Here is a 20451-nt window from a genome sequence, read left to right as displayed (position 1 = left end):
TTTCATTAGTACTCTTGTCATACATGAGGTAGATGTAAAGGATAGCTCCCTGTGCTTGAACAAAGACATTTAAAAGCATGTTATGTGCACTTTATTTTGTACCACATTTGTGGCGTACAAGGATTTTCTGTATGTAAACACAGTTTAGTTTTCATTAGTACTCTTGTCATACATGAGGTAGATGTAAAGGATAGCTCCCTGTGCTTGAACAAAGACATTTAAAACCATGTTATGTGCACTTTATTTTGTACCACATTTGTGGCGTACAAGGATTTTCTGTATGTAAACACAGTTTAGTTTTCATTAGTACTCTTGTCATACATGAGGTAGATGTAAAGGATAGCTCCTGTGCTTGAACAAAGACATTTAAAACCATGTTATGTGCACTTTATTTTGTACCACATTTGTATGCATAAGGATTTTCTGTATGTAAACACAGTTTAGTTTTCATTAGTACTCTTGTCATACATGAGGTAGATGTAAAGGATAGCTCCCTGTGCTTGAACAAAGACATTTAAAAGCATGTTATGTGCACTTTATTTTGTACCACATTTGTGGCGTACAAGGATTTTCTGTATGTAAACACAGTTTAGTTTTCATTAGTACTCTTGTCATACATGAGGTAGATGTAAAGGATAGCTCCCTGTGCTTGAACAAAGACATTTAAAACCATGTTATGTGCACTTTATTTTGTACCACATTTGTGGCGTACAAGGATTTTCTGTATGTAAACACAGTTTAGTTTTCATTAGTACTCTTGTCATACATGAGGTGGATGTAAAGGATAGCTCCCTGTGCTTGAACAAAGACATTTAAAACCATGTTATGTGCACTTTATTTTGTACCACATTTGTGGCATAAGGATTTTCTGTATGTAAACACAGTTTAGTTTTCATTAGTACTCTTGTCATACATGAGGTAGATGTAAAGGATAGCTCCCTGTGCTCGAACAAAGACATTTAAAAGCATGTTATGTGCATTTTATTTTGTACCACATTTGTGGCGTACAAGGATTTTCTGTATGTAAACACAGTTTAGTTTTCATTAGTACTCTTGTCATACATGAGGTAGATGTAAAGGATAGCTCCCTGTGCTTGAACAAAGACATTTAAAACCATGTTATGTGCACTTGTTTTGCCAGGTACAGACGCTTAACGAACAGGACTGGGAACGAGCCCAGCAGGCCAATGTTTTAGCAAGTGTTGCCCAGGCATTTGAAAGTGATGTCGACATGTCCGATGTCGAAGATGACAGGGAGACCATTTTCAGCTCTGTGGATCTTCTGTCCCCTGCAGGGCAAACTGATGCCCAGACACTGGCTATGATGCTCCAGGAGCAACTTGATGCAATCAACAATGAAATCAGGTGAGATGCGAGTATCCATAGAGCAGTTTTCACAGCAGACTAACATTAGGTGTTCCTGATTCGTGGAAGATGAGTGCATGAGATAGCTGTTCAGGAAGAAAGAAGTCGGGAGTCACGCAAGATTATTGCTAAATTATGTCTCAGCCTAGTTATATGTCTGTCACTCATTAGATGGTGTATCATTCCTTGCACTAGGAAAGAGTCTTTTGAGAGATTTGAATGATCCAAATTAAAACACACTGGTCTGCAATCAAATTAGTAGACTAAGCCAGTTTATGTAGCTCTTTTATCTGAATGCTGAAAGTAGACTTCATCAGAACACACTTACTGTAAATAGAAGGTGCATTGTATGATCATAGTCATGTGATAGTCACATGGAACTATTTTCGTAGGACTCCTTTCTATGTTTACATCCTCATTAAGTAACAGGAAGCCTATTCATCTTGTATGACACCCCCTTGCATACTGTTATATTTTTATCCCTGTGTTGTCTATTTTGGGGAGTGGGTTGCACGTCTCAAATAATGACATGGATATTTTTGCTGTACAAGTCCTATTCAGCATCTCTCTTCCTGCCAGTTTATTTGTTGATCATTTTTGTTGCTACGCATTGTCTTCTAATTCATTTTATTTATTTATTTAATTTTCTGTAGAAATGCCTCTCTTATTTTACTTTTTGTAGGTTTGATGTAGCTCTCCCTGTACATGTTTGAAGTCATGATCCTTACCCTTAAGCACTTAATGTTTCAAGTATCAGTGCTACTACATGTTGATTTAATTTGGTTAACAGGTTGTAGACCCCTGTATTAGTTTCTTTTTCATCAAAAGAGAAGGGCTCCCAGAATATCAAGGTTTTTCTGGTCCTGTCTGGACACTCAAACAGCTGAACCAGTAGCATTAGCTCCATATTCTGTGGCAGTGATACTCCTTACAAGCTGGACCGCCTCTCGACCTATAATCCCTTTCTCTGAAGTGAAATCACCAGATGTTCTTCGTGTTTCACTGTTGCAGTCATTACATTTGGGTAATCTGCTGACAGGTTGCCCTCAGTCGGCCTGAATTCCAAAGTTTTAGGTCCTGCGTCGGTTGTTGTCTCTTCTTCCGTGATGTCAGGTCGTCAGGGGTATAAAACAGGCAGACTAAGCCATTTTCTTTAGTCTTTCTTGCCGCCTGGTGCCCGAAGCAGAAGCAGTTCGCAAGTGCCTGTCGGCGGACTCCTGAAATTTTTGAATTCAAGATTCAGAACCGAAGTCTTCACTGAAGCTAAGTACCCCGTTGAGGAAACTTTTTCTTGCTCCATATCGATGTCAGTAAAAGTTAATAATTGCATTACTTGTGGGAAGCAAATACCTCATAAGGATTTCCATTTGTACTGTATTCCTTGCCTAAGCCCTGATCACAACGTGCCTAGCTGTCGGTTTTGTGCTAGATTTAACCAACACACTATTAAGCATTGGTATATCTTTGCTTCAAAATATTTTGGAAACAGATTTAACTATCCTGAAATGTCATCGGATAGCAATCCGACTACCGGAGTTCACAAAAAACGCAAAGAAAAGGACAGAGACAGACCGTCGAGGTCCAAAACCGATCACGAAGCTTCTCCTAAGCCAGTCGATCCTGAAATGTCATCGGATAGCAATCCAACTACCGGAGTTCACAAAAAACACAAAGAAAAGGACAGAGACAGACCGTCGAGGTCCAAAACCGATCACGAAGCTTCTCCTAAGCCAGTAGCCGGTTCACCGGTACTCAGTGAGGTGCTTTCGCAGCCAGATACCCTCTACTTTCGAGTCGCAGGCCTCTACCAAGACCCATGTGGAGTCCGGCAGGCCGCGAGATTCTCAAAGTATTGTATCCGCAGATGTCTCACCCTCGGATGGGTCTGGAGCCGCTGAGCAGACACCGGCTTCTGAGGGTGTATTCAGGCCTCAGCATTTCTATATAAAACCAATGCCAGCTTCAAAATCAAAGACAAAAGCAACTTCTAAAGCTAAAAAAACGATGCATGAGCCACGTGCACAGGCCTCTATGCCCAAAAAGCAGATGATCAAAATGGCTGAAGACCTAATTACCTTGATCAGGGATTCCCAACCCCCTCCTGAAAAGAGGCCTAGGCAAGACACTGATTATGAATCTTCAGATCAGGTTTCTATTTCTTCTGATTCCTATTTCTTCTGATTCCTCTTCTGATCAGGAATTTTCTATACCACCCTATGAGGATTCTGATGCAGAGGAATCTATCCCATCTGCATCTCCTCCTGAAGGTTATTCCTTTGTAGAAATCTTGCATACTTTGAGGGAGCATTTTCACTGGAAACTAGTTCACAGGGTCCAAAAGGTGTAAAGGCCTCAACAGCAAAGACTCCTACCCTCTCTGATGGAGATTCCAGGGCACTGGATAGATGGGGAAAGAAGGTTTATACATCTGCAACCTTGGCAATTGGAGCCTTAAACTGCCAGTTTCATATGCTTAAGTATCAACAGAATGTTATGAGATTACTGAAACAGAAAATTATGTTGATTTCCGAATGTGTAGAAAACAAATAATTACAGGAATTATTGCATGTAGCAGAACAAGTTGGAAAGCATACTTTGCAATGTGGTTTTGATTCCTTGGAGGCCTCCAGCAGGGCCGCAGTTACTGGATCTGTGATTAGGAGGCATGCCTGGCTAAAAGAACAAAATTTGCCTGATCATTTTAAAGCTAAATTACTGGATGCACCTTTACAGCATGATGTTTGGCATTAAGGCAGAAGAGGTTTTAAAGAAAATGGAAGATAAAGCTAAGTCTATGCAAACTGTAAAAGACTTCCTACAAGTGCAGCCACCAAGATTCAGCAGACACTGGCCTATAAAAAATTGGTCCTTTCCTGTGTCCAACAGAGCTCCATGGGGCAAATCCAGGCTCCCTAAAGGTTCTAGATACCAGTCACAGGATTCTTACAGGTCAAAGCAATGGGGTACATCCACCTCCAAATCTGGAGGCAACAAAACGCAACCCTACAATAAACAGTGTCAATTACCACTCTGCCATCACCAAGCACTTATCTTTTGGCAGATCCCTTAGGGGGGAAATTAGCATTTTTTGCTCAAAATTGGCAGTTAATAACCCAGGACAAGTGGGTATTAAACATAGTATCCCAGGGATGCAGATTCCACTTCCACACTTAGTCAATTCCAAATGGTTGGCCAGATCTGCCAAAAAAATCAATGGGCAGAGGCACAGAAACCGGTTACGTCCCTCATGGATATGGGGGCCATTCAGACAGTGCCAGAACAGGAAAAAGGACAAGGTTTTACTCAAGGCTGTTCTTGGTACCCAGAAAAGACGAGGCCTGGCGGCCAGTACTGGATTTATCAATTTTGAACACATTCCTGGACATTCCAAAATTCCAAATGCTGACTTTGCAGCAGCTTCTGCCCATGCTGGGCAAGAACACTTGGCTAGTGACTTTAGACTTAAAAGGGGCATACCTGCATGTCCCAATAAGGCAATCGTGCAGAAGATACCTCCGTTTCAAGACTGGCTTTATGCAGTACCAATTCTTTGCACTGCCCTTTGGCTTATCTACTGCGCCCAGGGTCTTTACAAAGTGCCTGGCACCAGTAATTGCATTTTGCAGACAAAGAAGCAGTCAAATCTATCCTTACCTGGACGACTGTCTCATTCAAGCAGAGAACAAGGACGTTCTTCTTCAACATCTGGCGTTTGTGAAAAGGTTTCTGACATGCCTCGGGTACACAATAAACGAAAAGAAATCACAACTGGTACCCTCTCAAAAGATAACATTCCTGGGTGCAAGCTTGAATACATCTGCCCAAATGGCTTTCCTCACGCCAGGCAAACAAAGGCAACTGACTATTTACTTCAAACAGATGGCAACAAAAATCCAGTTATCTGCAAGACAAATTCTGCAGGCTTTGGGGTACATGACATCATGCATTCTACTGATTTCATATACAAGACTGCATATGAGGAAACTTCAGTGGTACCTAAAAAGTTTAGAGTCAACATTGTCACAGTCTGGAAACAATGATTCCTCTCATTCCCTGCCTACAACAGTAGTTTCTTTGGTGGACAGAGGCATGTCACCAAGACATGGGACGGTCTTTCACTCTACCCCCTGCCAGCCAAACCTTAACTACAGATGCATCAGACTATGCATGGGGGGCCCTCCTGGCGGGAAGATGCATTCAGGGCATATGGACCCCAAAACAAATGCATCTGCGTATCAACCAGAAAGAGATGTTAGCTGTTCAAAATGCCCTGACAGCCTTCAAGGACTTGCTTCATCCAGGACAACTACTGATAAAGACGGACAACACCACAGTTATGTGGTTCATAAGCAAGCAGGGGGCACACACTCATACCCCCTTTGCAGACTAGCCATGGCATTGTGGGACACAGCCTTGACTTACCAAGTACATCTTCAAGCTCAATTCCTGCCAGGAAAGCAAAATTCTCTGGCAGATGACTTAAGCAGAAACCTTATGGAACCTCACGAGTGGACACTTGATCCACAAGTCTTCAACATGATAACAAAGAAATGGGGGAGCCCGGACATAGACCTATTTGCCTCTCCTCAGAATTATCAACTGGATGAATTCTGCACAAGGACTTATCACAGAGAAACATGGAAAGTGGATGCCCTGTCCTTCATTTGGAAAAACCTATCAGTTTATGCCTTTCCTCCTCTGCCTCTTCTTCCCAAGATCCTACTAAAGGTCAAACAAGAAAAAACAAAAAATGATACTAATTGCCCCGGACTGGCCCCGCCAACACTGGTACCCAGTCCTAAGGAACATGTCTCAATTCCCAGCTTGGTACTTGCCTCAAATACCTCACTTACTGTCTTAGCAAAACAATCAGATCCTGCACAATCAGCTCCAAACACTTCAGACAACACCACTCCGTAAATCTGTGATGGATGTCATTTTGGAAGCCAGAAGGCCTAGTACTAGAAAATCTTATGCTGATAAATGGAAGAGATTCTGTGCTTGGAACTAAGCACAAGGAACTGACACAGCAGAGCCAAATATTTCTCAGATTCTACAATACTTGACTGAGATGCTTTGACAGAGGCCTATCTTTTTCATCAATAAAAATCCATGCCTCTGCCATCTCGGCTCACTACAACATAGAGCCTCCGATCTTTTCTCACTCTTTGCTAAAACAGTATCTTAGAGGGGCCAAAAATTTAAGGCCTCCCAGAAGATCACCAATTCCTGCATGGGACCTCAATGTTGTGTTGGAAAAGCTCACCCTGCCTCCATTTGAACCAGCTGCTACTGCAGGTATAATTTTTTTATCATGAAAAACAGCTTTGCTCCTGACAGTTACTTCAGCAAGAAGGGTTTCAGAGCTACAGGCCTTCATGGCTGTGGAGCCTTTTATCATATTTTACCCAGACAGGGTGTCCCTCAGGACCAATCTTTCCTTTACGTCTAAGGTGGATTCCAGTGTGGCTCTTCACCAAACTATTCATCTGCCAACTTTTTATCCAAATCCGCAGAACAAGGGGGAGTGGATTCTGCATTCCTTGGACGTACACAGACAACTAAGATTCTCCTTGAGCAGGACTAAAGCTCTCAGAAAAACTGAGCAGTTACTGGTGGCATTTGCTGCAGGATCTGAGGGAAAGGCTTTTACAAAGCAGACTATTTCAAAGTGGAAAAGCCACTGCATTCATTTCTGCTACTTGCATCATGGTAAACCAGTGCCCAAGGGCATTAGGCCTCATTCCACCAGGGCTGCAGCTACATCAGCAGCTTTTCTCAGAGGAGTACCAACCAAAGACATTCTAGAAGCTGCTACTTGGAGTTCTGTTCATACTTTTACAAAGCATTATCATCTGCCTCTCTTCTCTAAGTCCAGGGCAGGCTTTGCCACTGCAGATGTTCTTCGTGTTTCACTGTTGCAGTCATTACTCTTGTGTTATCCTGCTGGCAGACTACTCACAGTCGGCCTGAATTCCAAAGTCCTGGCCCGGCGTCAGTTGCTGTCGCCTCTTCCCTGACGTCAGTGCGCCAAGGGTATAAAAGATGCAGCCAATGCCATTTTCTTCAGTCTTTCTTGCCGCACGGTGCCCGAAGCAAAAGCAGTTCGCAAGTGCCGGTCGGCCAACTCCTGAGATTTTCAAATCCGAATTTCAGAACCGAAGTCTTCATTAAAGCTAAGTACCCCATTGGGGAAACTTTTTTCTTGCTCCAGACCGATGTCAGAAAAAGTTAACAATTGTATTTCTTGTGGGAAGCAAATACCTCATAAGGGTTTTCACTCTTACTGTATTCCTTGCCTAGGCCCTGACCGCAACGTTGCTAGCTGTTGGTTTTGTGCTAGATTTAACCAATGCACTATTAAGCGACAGTTCAATTTTGCATTTCATTACTTTGGCCGAAGATTTAATTATATAATGCCGTCGGAACAGCTGACGACTGGAGTTTACAAAAAACGCAAGAACAAAGAAAAGTATAGGCATCCGAGGTCCAAAACCGACGACGAGGCCTCCGTTAGGCCGGTTGCCGGTTCACCAGTTCACAGTGAGGTGCTTTCGCAGCCCCTGGCGCCCGCTACCTCAGATTCACAGGCCGCTTCCGACTCCCATGTGGATCCGACTGGGCCTCTGGATACTCAAGGTATTGGACACTCATAAATTCCCTCAGATGGGTCCGGAGCCACTGAGCAGGCATCGGCTTCTGAGGGTGTCTTCAGACCTACACAGTTATATGTTAAACCATCTTCAGCTTCAAAGACAAAGACTAAAGCAGCTCTAAAGACAAAGAAACAAGTACAGCATCCTCCTACTCAGACTTCCATGCCTAAAAAACAGATGCTTAAAATGGCCGAAGACCTAATTACTTTGTTCAGGGGTTCCCAACCCCCTCCTGATAAGAGGCCTAGGCAAGAGACAGAATATGATTCTTCTGATCAGGTTTCTATTTCCTCTGATTCCTCTTCTGAACAAGACTATTCTATTCCTCCCTACAAGGACTCTGATGCTGAAGAATCCATTCCTTCAGCCTCTCCTCCTGAGGATTATTCTTTTGGGGAAACCCTGCATACCATGAGGGAGCATTTCCACTGGGAGAGCCAAGATTACTCTGAATCTAAGAAAAGGCTCAGAGATCAGAGACTTTCTGCTACTTCCTCAGCACAGACCCCTTGCTATTCCACCTGTTCTAGACATTGTAGATGATGTATTTTCAGAGTCAGGCCTGTCCCCTGACTCTTTACCCCCTGCACCTGCTAAGCCAGACAGATACTACAGGGTCCCGGATTCTCATAAATTCCTATATAAAAACCCCGCTGCTGACCCAGAAACTATATCTCAGGGTCCCAAAGGGGTCAAAGCTTCCACTGCAAAAAAACCCTGTCCTCTCTGATAGGGATTCTAGGGCACTGGACAGATGGTGGAAAAAAGTTTACACTTCTGCTACCTTAGCTGTAAGGGCTTTAAATTGCCAGTTTCATATGCTTAAATATCAGCAATATTTAATGTCACTGCTAAAACAGAAAGTGTTGACAAATTCTGAATGTGCAGATAATAAGGAACTGCAGGATGTTCTTCGTTCCCCATTGCTGCAGTCCTAACTATTGGGTATAGTCCGCATCCAGTCGGCCCGAATACCAGAGTATAAGGCTGACGTCGGTCAGGGCGCATTAGACTGACGTCAGGGTACTAATGCGCATGACCGACGTCATATCCTCAGTCTTTTTTGCCGCATGGTCCGATGCAGAAGCAGTTTTGCGAGTGCAGGTTGGCGTTCTGAAATATTTCCGAAACCGGAGTTTCAGACCGAAACAGAGTTGGCTAAGTACCCCGTTGGGGAACATTTTGTTTTTTTCTTGCCTCAGTATTTTACCGGATGTCAGAAAAAGTGAATAACTGTATTTCTTGTGGGAAACAGATACCTCATAGGGATTACCATACATTGTGTATACCTTGTTTAGGGCCTGAGCACGACGTTGTTGGTTGCCGCTCATGTGCTAGGTTTAACAAACGCACTATTAAGAGGAGGTTAGACTGTGCCAGGTTAGTGTTTGGGAAGCGTTGCAATTATAAAATGCCGCCGGATGCTCCGACGCCCGCTTCGTCCAAGAAGCGCAAGGACAAAACAGCGAAGCCTAGGGTTGATGAACTGGCAGTCCCGGACGTCGGTTCTTTAGAAGGCTCAGTGGAGCCAGAGGTTTTGCCAGGAGTTTCCATGGAGTCCCAGGCAGAAACTTTACTGTTACAGGATGTGCCTTCTCAGGAGGTAGGCCAGGCTGAGGGTGCTTCTCAGGTGACTGTTCTTCCCTCTCTTCCCAAGGTAGTTAGAGCCTCTCCTTCTGTTGCCAAAACTTCTTTGAGAGGTAGGCCTAGTTCAGCTTCAGTGGGGGCTTCTCCTAGCATTTCGGGTTCTGTACCTAAGAAACATATGCTTAAAATGGCAGAAGATTTGATTACTATGATTAGAGGTTCTATGCCCCCGCCTGATAAGAGGCCTAGGGTGGAACCGGAGTTTGATAGTTTTGAACAATGTTCAGAGGCTTCAGAGTCTTCTGTGGAAGACTTGCAGGAGTATCCTACTTATTCTGATTCTGATGTGGATGATTCCACTCCTACAGCTTCTCCTCCTGAGGATTTCTCATTTTCAGAGACTCTGCATTCCATGAGGGAGCACTTTAAATGGGAAGGCCAGGATTACTCTGATTCCAGGAAAAGGCTTAGGGAATTCTTGTTTTTACCCCAGCATAGGCCCTTAGCTATTCCTCCTGTGTTGAATGTGGTGGAAGATGTTTTTGCAGAGGCTTCCTTGAACCCTGACTCTTTGCCTCCTGCTCCTGTTAAGCCTGATAGGTATTATAGGGTGCCCGAAGCTCATAAGTATTTGTTTAAGAGTCCTAGGGCGGACCCAGAAACTATTTCTCAAGGGCCTAAAGGTGTTAAAGCTTCGGTGGTTAAAAATCCTGTTCCCACTGATAAAGAGGCAAGGGCTTTGGATAGGTGGGGAAAGAAAGTGTATACTTCTTCCACTCTAGCCATGAGAGCATTGAATTGTCAGTTTCACATGCTAAAATATCAGAATTATCTCCTTTCACAATTGAAATCTAAGGTGGATGCTTTGGCGGAAGGTATTGAGTGTAAAGAGTTGCTGGATTTGGTTCATGTGTCTGAACAAGTGGGTAAGCATTCTTTGCAATGTGGTTTTGATGCTGTACAGGCCTCCTCGAGGGTGGCTGCTACTAGTTCTGTTCTTCGCAGGCATGCCTGGTTGAAGGATCAGAATTTAGCTGAGCATGTTAAGACAAGGATTTTGGATGCTCCTTTACAGTCTGATGTGTTGTTTGGATCGCCTGTGGAAGCAGTTTTAAAGAAAATGGAGGACAAAGCTAAGTCTATGCAAACTGTTAAAGATTATTTGCAGGTGCAGCCACCGAAGTTTAGTAGAAATTGGCCTGCTAAGGGGTGGACATATCCTGCTTATGATTCCCAGTCTAGGGGTAGGTCTAGACGTGGTAGGGGCAGGGCTCAAGGTTCTTTAGGCCTAGAACAGGAGTTCACCTGCTCAGACTTCTGCTGAGGGCAGGGTCAGTCCTTTCGTAAACAGTCCCAATTACCTGACTCTTCAGCTGCCAGTAGTTTCCGCCTGGCAGCTCCTTTGGGAGGAAGACTGTCTCTTTTCAAAGAAAATTGGGATTTAATTACTCAAGACAAATGGGTGTTGGATATCATTCACCACGGTTACAGATTTTATTTCCATACAATGCCCCCTTTCAAAGGCATGCCAGACGTTCCTCCTCCACAAAGAAAAGAGGCTCACAAGCAAGTTTCTCAGTTACTCCAGATAAGGGCCATTCAGCCAGTCCCTGTATCAGAAAGGGGCCTAGGATTTTATTCTCGCCTGTTCCTAGTACCAAAGAAGGGGAACACGTGGAGACCAATTTTGGATTTATCTCTCCTCAACACTTTTCTGGACATTCCCAAGTTCAAGATGTTGACGTTACAACAGCTTTTACCTCTGCTGGGCAAAGATCACTGGATGGTAACTTTAGATCTCAAGGAAGCTTACCTTCATGTGCCTATAAGGCTAAGTTGCAGGAAGTATCTGCGGTTTCGAGCTGGAAATTCTCATTATCAGTTCTCTGCATTGCCCTTTGGCTTATCTACTGCCCAGAGTATTCACAAAGGTTCTGGCTCCAGTGATAGCTTACTTCAGGCTTCAAGGAATTCAAATCTATCCTTACTTGGACGACTGCCTGATTCTGGCTCAAGAAAGGAAGACCTTCTACAGCATCTGGAACATGTCATAGCAGTGCTAAGATGCCTAGGGTATTCTGTGAACGAAATAAAGTCCAGTCTAGTACCCTCTCAAGACATGTGCTTTCTGGGTGTGAGACTGAATACAGCAGCCCAGATGGCCTTTTTAACCCCGGACAAACAAAAGAGTCTATCACTTTACTTCCATCAACTATCTCATCAGTCCGTGCTGACTGCAAGGACAGTCCTTCAAGCATTAGGGTTCATGGCATCTTGTATTCTGGTGCTTCCCAATGCCAAACTGCATATGAGGAAGCTACAATGGTATCTCAAAATGTATGGACACAGCACTGCCAGGATTTGGACACTGTCATTCAAATAATACCTTGCCTTCAAAAAGAATTTTTGTGGTGGGCTCAGGAATGTCACCTAAACAAGGGACTCTCTGTGACCCGGCCAGAGGCGAGTCAGATTTTAACGACAGATGCCTCGGACATTGCTTGGGGAGCTCATCTAAATGGAAAGTGGATACAAGACAAGTGGCCTGCCAGACTACAGCATCTACATATCAACATGAAGGAGATGTTAGCAGTCCAGTTTGCATTAATGGCTTTCAAGGAGTTACTTCTTCCAGGGCAGGTGTTGATTCTAACAGACAACACAACTGTCATGTGGTACATCAACAAGCAAGGGGGAACACATTCTTATCCTTTATGCAGGCAAGCGATGATTTTATGGGAGACTGCGCTAAGCTTGCAACTAACTCTTCAGGCAAGGTTTCTGCCGGGAGCACAGAACTCCTTAGCAGATGTGTTAAGCAGACAAATCATGGATCCCCACGAGTGGAAACTGGATCTTCATGTATTTCAAAAATTGACAGTGTCATGGGGAACTCCAGACATAGATCTGTTCGCTTCTCCGCTAAACCACCAGCTGCCACTGTATTGCACAAAGGGGTTTCATCACACAGCTTGGAAAGTGGATGCTCTGTCTTTCAGTTGGAAAAACCTTCATGTGTATGCCTTTCCTCCTCTGCCTCTTCTTCCAAAGCTACTATTAAAGGTCAGGCAAGACAGGCCAAGGATGATTTTGATAGCTCCAGATTGGCCTCGGCAACACTGGTACCCACTACTACGGAGTCTGGTAAGGAAGCCTCCATGGCCTTTACCTCTGATTCCTCACCTGTTATCTCAGAAGGATGGTCATCTGCTCAATGTCAAGCTTCACTCTCTTCATCTAACAGCCTGGCATCTTCTGTGTTGAAACACAGCAGGTCTCAACTTCCTCAACAAGTTTTAAATGTGATTATGGAAGCTAGAAGACCTAGTACAAGGAAAGTGTACGCAGAAAAATGGAAGAGATTTTTATTTTGGAGTACAGCAAAGAATTTTCAGGTTTCTGAGCCTAATTTGAGTGTGGCTCTTCAATACCTTACTGAGTTATTGGACAAAGGTTTGTCCTTCTCTTCCATTAAGATTCATGCTGCAGCAATTTCAGCTCACTATGATTGTGACCCACCATTGTTTTCGCATCCTTTGTTCAAGCAGTTTCTTAGAGGGGCAAAGAATATAAGACCCCCAATGAGCTCCTACTCCTGCTTGGGATCTCAATTTTGTGTTGGAAAAACTTACTCTACAACCTTTTGAGCCTGCGGCTACTGCTGAATTGAAATACTTGTCATGGAAGACTGCTTTTCTGTTGGCTATTACTCAAGAAGGGTGTCTGAGTTGCAGGCCCTTATGGCAGTAGAGCCATTTTTGATTTTCCATAAGGATAGGGTATCATTATGTACTAATCCTTCCTTTATGCCTAAGGTGGTTTCTAGTGTGGCTTTAAACCAAACTATTCATTTGCCTACTTTTTATGCAGACCCCCAAAATAAAGGGGAAAAGATTTTGCACACTTTAGATGTACACAGGCAATTGCGTTTTTATTTAAGCAGGACTAAGGATTTTAGGCAGTCTCAGCAGTTGTTGGTTTCTTTTGCTTTGAGTTCACAGGGCAAGCCTGTGTCAAAACAAACTATTTCTAGGTGGATTGGCTTTTGCATTGCATTTTGTTATTCCCATCATGGCAAGGAGATTCCAGCTGGGATTAGGCCTCATTCCACTAGGGCTACTGCCACTTCAACAGCATTTCTAAGGGGGGTGGCAACTAAGGATATTTTGGAAGCAGCTACTTGGAGTTCAGTGCATACTTTCTCTAAGCATTATCACCTTCCTATCTACTCTAAGTCTAGGGCTGGTTTTGCCACAGCTGTTTTGCAAGGCATGTTGTCAGCTCCTGCTTCTTTATGATTTGCCAGCCTCCCTTACCTCTGCTTTGGGATTCTATCCAATAGTTAGGACTGCAGCAATGGGGAACGAAGAACATAGTACAGTTTTGTACCTACCATAAATGTAGATGTTCGAGGATCCCATTGCTGCAGTCCAATTTACCCTCCCTCCTTCCCCTCTGTGTTTAGGGGTGGTTGTGTAGGTGAGGTTACATGCTTATATTTTTGTATATATTCTTGTATATATTGTACATATTTTTGGTGCAGGTATTTTGGGCCTTGTCTTTTTAGGATCTTCTGACATCTGGGGCAAGAAAAGACTGAGGATATGACGTCGGTCATGCGCATTAGTACCCTGACGTACTGACGTCAGTCTAATGCGCCCTGACCGACGTCAGCCTTATACTCTGGTATTCGGGCCGACTGGATGCGGACTATACCCAATAGTTAGGACTGCAGCAATGGGATCCTCGAACATCTACATTTATGGTAGGTACAAAACTGTACTGTTTATTGCATGCAGCTGAACAAGTGGGAAAACATACTTTGCAATGTGGTTTTGATTCACTGGAGGCCTCTTGCAGGGCCGCTGTTATGGGTACTGTCATTAGAAGGCATGCTTGGTTAAAGGAACAGAATCTGCCTGATCATGTTAAGGCAAACTTATTAGATGCACCATTACAGCATGATACTTTGTTTGGTGCTAAAGCAGAAGAGGTGTTGAAGAAAATGGAGGATAAAGCGAAATCCATGCAGACAGTTAAGGATTTCTTACAGGTACAGCCACCCAGATTTAGCAGGAGCTGGCCTTCTAAAAATTGGTCCTTTCCAGTATCAGACAGACCACAAGGAGGCAGATACAGATGTCCCAGAGGCAGATCTCAGCCCCAAGGCTCATACAGGCCTAAACAATGGGGTGTTCCTACCTCCAAAAGCAGAGAAGACAAATAACAACCTTACAGGAAACAGTCCCAATGACGTTCCTCTGCCAGATCCAAGCACTTTTCTTTTGGCAGCCCCCTTAGGGGGAAAACTAGCACTTTTTTCATCAAATTGGAAAAAGGTTACCCAAGACAAACGGGTCTTGAACATAGTGTCCCAAGGCTACAAGTTCCATTTTCACACCCTACCAAGGGCAAAAGGTATGCCAGACCTGCCACACAATCAATGGGCAGAGGCACAAAAGCAAATTACAGCCCTCATGGACATGAGGGCCATTCAACAAGTACCACAACAAGAGCAGGGGCAAGGATTTTACTCCAGACTTTTCTTAATGCCCAGAAAGGAAAAAACCTGGAGACCAATACTGGACCTGTCTATACTAAACACGTTTCTGGAGGTTCCAAAATTGAAGATGTTGACTCTACAGCAGCTACTGCCCATGCTGGGCAAGAAGGCTTGGCTCGTAACTTTGAACCTAAAAGAGGCATACCTGCATGTCCCAATCAGACAATCTTGCAGAAGATACCTTAGATTCATAAATGAATAAGAAAATATATGAAACAGGGTGAACGCCCAAACCAAGCAGCAATGAATAAATAAAGTGTAATAAAACAGATTAGGGCGAAACACAGCTCACAGATAGAAGAATCAAATGACATCAATCCGAAAACAAGGTATGAAAAGTCCAGTCTCATGAAACAATAGACGAATCCAGTAGAGGTAAAAAACTGTAGTTTATTCCAAACAGGTACCAGAGTTAGCGCTTTCACCTTTCGGCTTCTTCAGACTCAATAAAAGGTACAAAATTGCTAGATCTTAAATACCATTCAAGGCGGGAAACATTGATTAATTGGAACACATTCACAGGCAATATACCATTTAAAGTAATACATTCAAAAAAGAAGATGCCCTATAACTGATGCATCATAAACATATATATGGTTCATATAAACAACATATATATATACACATATATAATATAAAATAGCATCCCAAACTATTACTATAAAATATATAATTATAAAAATCAATAAAATTAGTAAAATAAAATAAAAACATTAATTACACTATAGGACAACACATATACTAGACACAGAATAGATAGTAAAGAAACCTAAAATCCTATATGACTAATCTATTTGATTTTCAATCTCCTCATCCTCAAAAAAGGTTTCAGAGATAATTTAGCATTCAGGCCAGGACAAACGTCTGACCTGAGCTTCATGATCCATATATTCTCTCTATTCTCCGTCTGTGTCCTAATATCTCCTCCACGACTGGTAACATTAATAACCTCTATAATCCTAAAACTGAATAAATGGGTATCATCTGTGTCTAACACATGTTTAGCCAATGCATTGGTTTTATTCTTAGTTCTGATGTTATAAAGGTGTTCACGTATCCTGTCCCTTAAGCATCTGTTCGTTTTGCCAATATAAAATGACGAACAGGTATTGCACGTAGCTAAATAAACTAAATCTCTAGACATACAATTCCCTTTAACCTTAAACAAATAGGGAGTCAAAGTAACAGGGTGTACAAAAACATGATCACCACAAATAAAGCTACAAAAATTACATTTACCACACTTCCTGGTTCCATACAAAGACACTTGAATTTCATTAATACTAGTGCGTCTGTTGCAGAGTAATCTCTTAAGATTTTTCTTATTCTTATATCTAAATCATGGAGAACCTCCAATAGTGTCTCTAATATGTGAATCTACCATCAAGATATCCCAATGTTTCCTCACTACATCTTTAATGTCTCCAACATCTTTGGTATAAAACATCGAAAATGCTGGAGAACTACTCATAGATGCTGTAGTGGTAGAAGGGGTACCAGAAGATACAACATTCAAATGAATGTCAGAGAAATATGGAGCAGCAGCTCCAGACCTTAACTCAAAGAGGCCATCCATGCCCTTCATAATATCACTGGTATGGTAGCCCCGCATAGCTAGCCTATCATCCAAATCAGATAAATCATGGTAAAAGCCAAGATCTGTTGGGTTATATCTAGAGGTCCTCATGCCCTGTCCTCTAACTATGTTATTAAAAATGAATCCAGGGTGCATACTGTGTCGATGTAAAATAGAATTCTTGTGACAAGACTTTCTATAAACCCCAGTGTTTATGGACCCATTGATTAACCGCTCAACATAAACATCCAAGAATGGTATCCTGGTGTAAGAAGTCTCATGACTAAAGCGGAGATAGTCAGTACAAGTATTCAAATGAAGTACAAAAGTTTCAAACTGTTCCAAAGACCCCCTCCACAACAGGAAGAGGTCGTCCACAAATCGTCTGTAGAAGGAGACATATTCTATAAAATATGGATGTAGAAACATGTACCTTACTTTCCCATTCAGCCATAAAGAGGTTGGCGTAGCTATTGGCACAGGAAGTAGCACAGACTAGTATTAATGAAATTCAAGTGTCTTTGTATGGAACCAGGAAGTGTGGTAAATGTAATTTTTGTAGCTTTATTTGTGGTGATCATGTTTTTGTACACCCTGTTACTTTGACTCCCTATTTGTTTAAGGTTAAAGGGAATTGTATGTCTAGAGATTTAGTTTATTTAGCTACGTGCAATACCTGTTCGTCATTTTATATTGGCAAAACGAACAGATGCTTAAGGGACAGGATACGTGAACACCTTTATAACATCAGAACTAAGAATAAAACCAATGCATTGGCTAAACATGTGTTAGACACAGATGATACCCATTTATTCAGTTTTAGGATTATAGAGGTTATTAATGTTACCAGTCATGGAGGAGATATTAGGACACAGACGGAGAATAGAGAGAATATATGGATCATAAAGCTCAGGTCAGACGTTTGTCCTGGCCTGAACGCTAAATTATCTCTGAAACCTTTTTTGAGGATGAGGAGATTGAAAATCAAATAGATTAGTCATATAGGATTTTAGGTTTCTTTACTATCTATTCTGTGTCTAGTATATGTGTTGTCCTGTAGTGTAATTAATGTTTTTATTTTTATTTTTACTAATTTTATTGTTTTTTATAATTATATATTTTACAGGAATGGTTTGGGATGCTATATTATATTTTATATATGTGTATATATACATGTTGTTTATATGAACCATATATATGTTTATGATGCATCAGTTATAGGGCATCTTCTTTTTTGAATGTATTTCTTTAAATGGTATATTGCCTGTGAATGTGCTCTAATTAATTAATGTTTCCCGCCTTGAATGGTATTTAAGATTTAGCAATTTTGTACCTTTTATTGAGTGTGAAGAAGCCGAAAGGTGAAAGCGCTAACTCTGGTACCTGTTTGGAATAAACTACAGTTTTTTACCTTTACTGGATTCGTCTATTGTTCATGAGACTGGACTTTTATATCTTGTTTTCGGATTGATGTCATTTGATTCTTCTATCTGCGAGCTGTGTTTCACCCAAATCTGTTTTATTACACCTTAGATTCATAGCTGGCTCAATGCACTACCAATTCTCTGCACTGCCCTTTGGCTTATCTACTGCACCCAGGGTCTTCACAAAATGCCTGGCACTAGTAATTGTGTTTTGCAGACAAAGAGGAATTCAAATATATCCCTACTTGGACGACTGCCTAATTCAAGCAGAGAACAAAGACATTCTTCTAAAGCATCTGGCGTTTGTAAAAAAATTGCCCTGGGGTACACTGTAAACGAAAAGAAATCAAAACTAGTGCCCTCTCAAGAGATAATATTCCTGGGTGCAAGCTTAATTACAACTGCCCAGATGGCTTATCTCACGCCAGACAAACAAAAGCAACTGACTACTTACTTCAAGAAATTGGCAACAAAAACCCACTTATCTGCAAGGAAAATCCTGCAGGCCTTGGATTTCATGGCATCTTGCATTCTACTAATTCCATATGCCAGACTGCATATGAGGAAACTACAATGGTATCTAAAAAGTGTTTGGACTCAGCATTGCCACAGCCTGGAGACAGTAATTGCACTCATTCCCTGCCTGCAACAGGAGTTTCGATGGTGGGCAGAAGCCTGTCACCACAACAAGGGTCTGCCGTTGTTTACCCACAGCCAGACAGACACTGACAACGGATGCATCAGATTATGCCTGGGGGGCCCATATGGCAGGAAAATGTATTCAGGGCACATGGCCTGCAAACCAGATGCATCTTCACATCAATCAAAAAGAAATGCTAGCTGTTCAAAATGCCCTGACAGCTTTCAAGGACCTGTTTCATCCAGGCAGATACTGATAAAGACAGACAACACTACTGTCATGTGGTACATAAACAAGCAGGGAGGTACACATTCCTACCCCCTCTGCAGACAAGCAATGACCTTATGGGACACAGCATTGGCTTTTCAAGTTCACCTGCAAGCACAATTCCTGCCAGGAAAAGCAAATACTATACTCTGGCAGACGAACTAAGCAGAAACCTCATGGATCCCCACGAATGAAAACTGGATCCGCAAGTCTTCAGCATGATAATAAGGAAATGGGGATGCCCAGACATAGATCTATTTGCCTCCCCCCACAACTGCCAATTGCAGAGATTTTGCACAAGGATTTATCACAAGTAAGCATGGAAAGTGGACGCCCTATCCTCCAGCTGGAAAGATCTAACAGTATTTGCCTTTCCTCCACTGCCTCTCCTTCCCAGGGTACTCCTAAAGGTCAGACAAGGGAAGCCAAACATGATACTGATTGCACCAGACTGGCCACGCTAGCACTGGTACCCAATCCTAAAGAGCTTGTCTCAAGGTCCAGCATGGATATTGCCTCAAACTTCTCACTTGCTGACCCAACAGCCAACTCAGGACCTTAAATCTGGCAGCATGGCGGATAATGTAGCCATTCAGAACACTCCTCTTTCAAAAGCTGTTATGGATGTCATCTTGGAGGCCAGGAGGCCCAGTACTAGAAAATCTTATGCAGAAAAATGGAAGAGATTCTGTGCTTGGAACCAGCAACAAGGTATTGACACGTGTATGCCAAATATTCCTCAGATTTTACAATACCTAACTGAGATGCTGAACAAAGGCCTTTCTTTCTCATCAATTAAGATTCATGCCTCTGCCATTTCAGCCCATTACAATACGGAACCATCTATCTTTTCTCATCCTTTAATAAGGCAGTACCTCAGAGGGGCCAAAAACATCAGGCCTCCAAGGAAAGCACCGATTCCAGCCTGGGACCTCAATTATGTTTTAGAAAAACTCACACTGCCTTCTTTTGAGCCAGCATCAACAGCAGATATAAAATTCTTATCCTGGAAAACAGCTCTGCTCCTAGCAATAACCTCTGCCAGGGGAGTCTCGGAGTTACAAGCACTCATGGCTGTGGAACCTAATATCATTTTTCATCCAGGCAGGGTTTCTCTGAGGACAAACCCAACATTTATGCCTAAGGTGGTGTCCAGTGTGGCCCTCAACCAAACCATTCACTTGCCTACCTTTTATCCAAATCCACAGAACAAGGGTGATAAAATCCTGCATTCTTTGGACATACACAGGCAGTTACCCTTCTACTTGGACAGAACTAAAGCTTTCAGCAAGACTGAGCAACTTTTAGTGTCATATGCTGCAGGATCACAAGGAAAGGTGATCTCAAAACAGACTTATTTCCAAATGGATAGG

At 42.5% G+C, this 20451-nt stretch overlaps 1 protein-coding gene across 1 annotated transcript in view; it reads left to right on the top strand.

Annotated features, from left to right (window-relative positions):
• The window catches only part of PPFIA1 (PTPRF interacting protein alpha 1), a 2891353-nt gene that overhangs the window by 1634319 nt on the left and 1236583 nt on the right, over nucleotides 1-20451 (top strand). Inside the window, exon 16 of the mRNA XM_044082514.1 lies at nucleotides 1142-1365. Within this exon, the coding sequence (XP_043938449.1) occupies nucleotides 1142-1365 (224 nt within the window). The remainder of the gene's footprint in view (nucleotides 1-1141; nucleotides 1366-20451) is intronic.

Source organism: Protopterus annectens, chromosome 9.part0, assembly GCF_019279795.1.
Source record: "Protopterus annectens isolate FY-2018-M chromosome 9.part0, PAN1.0, whole genome shotgun sequence".
Taxonomy (NCBI): domain Eukaryota; kingdom Metazoa; phylum Chordata; order Ceratodontiformes; family Protopteridae; genus Protopterus; species Protopterus annectens.
This window is presented reverse-complemented; position numbering and strand designations above follow the sequence as displayed.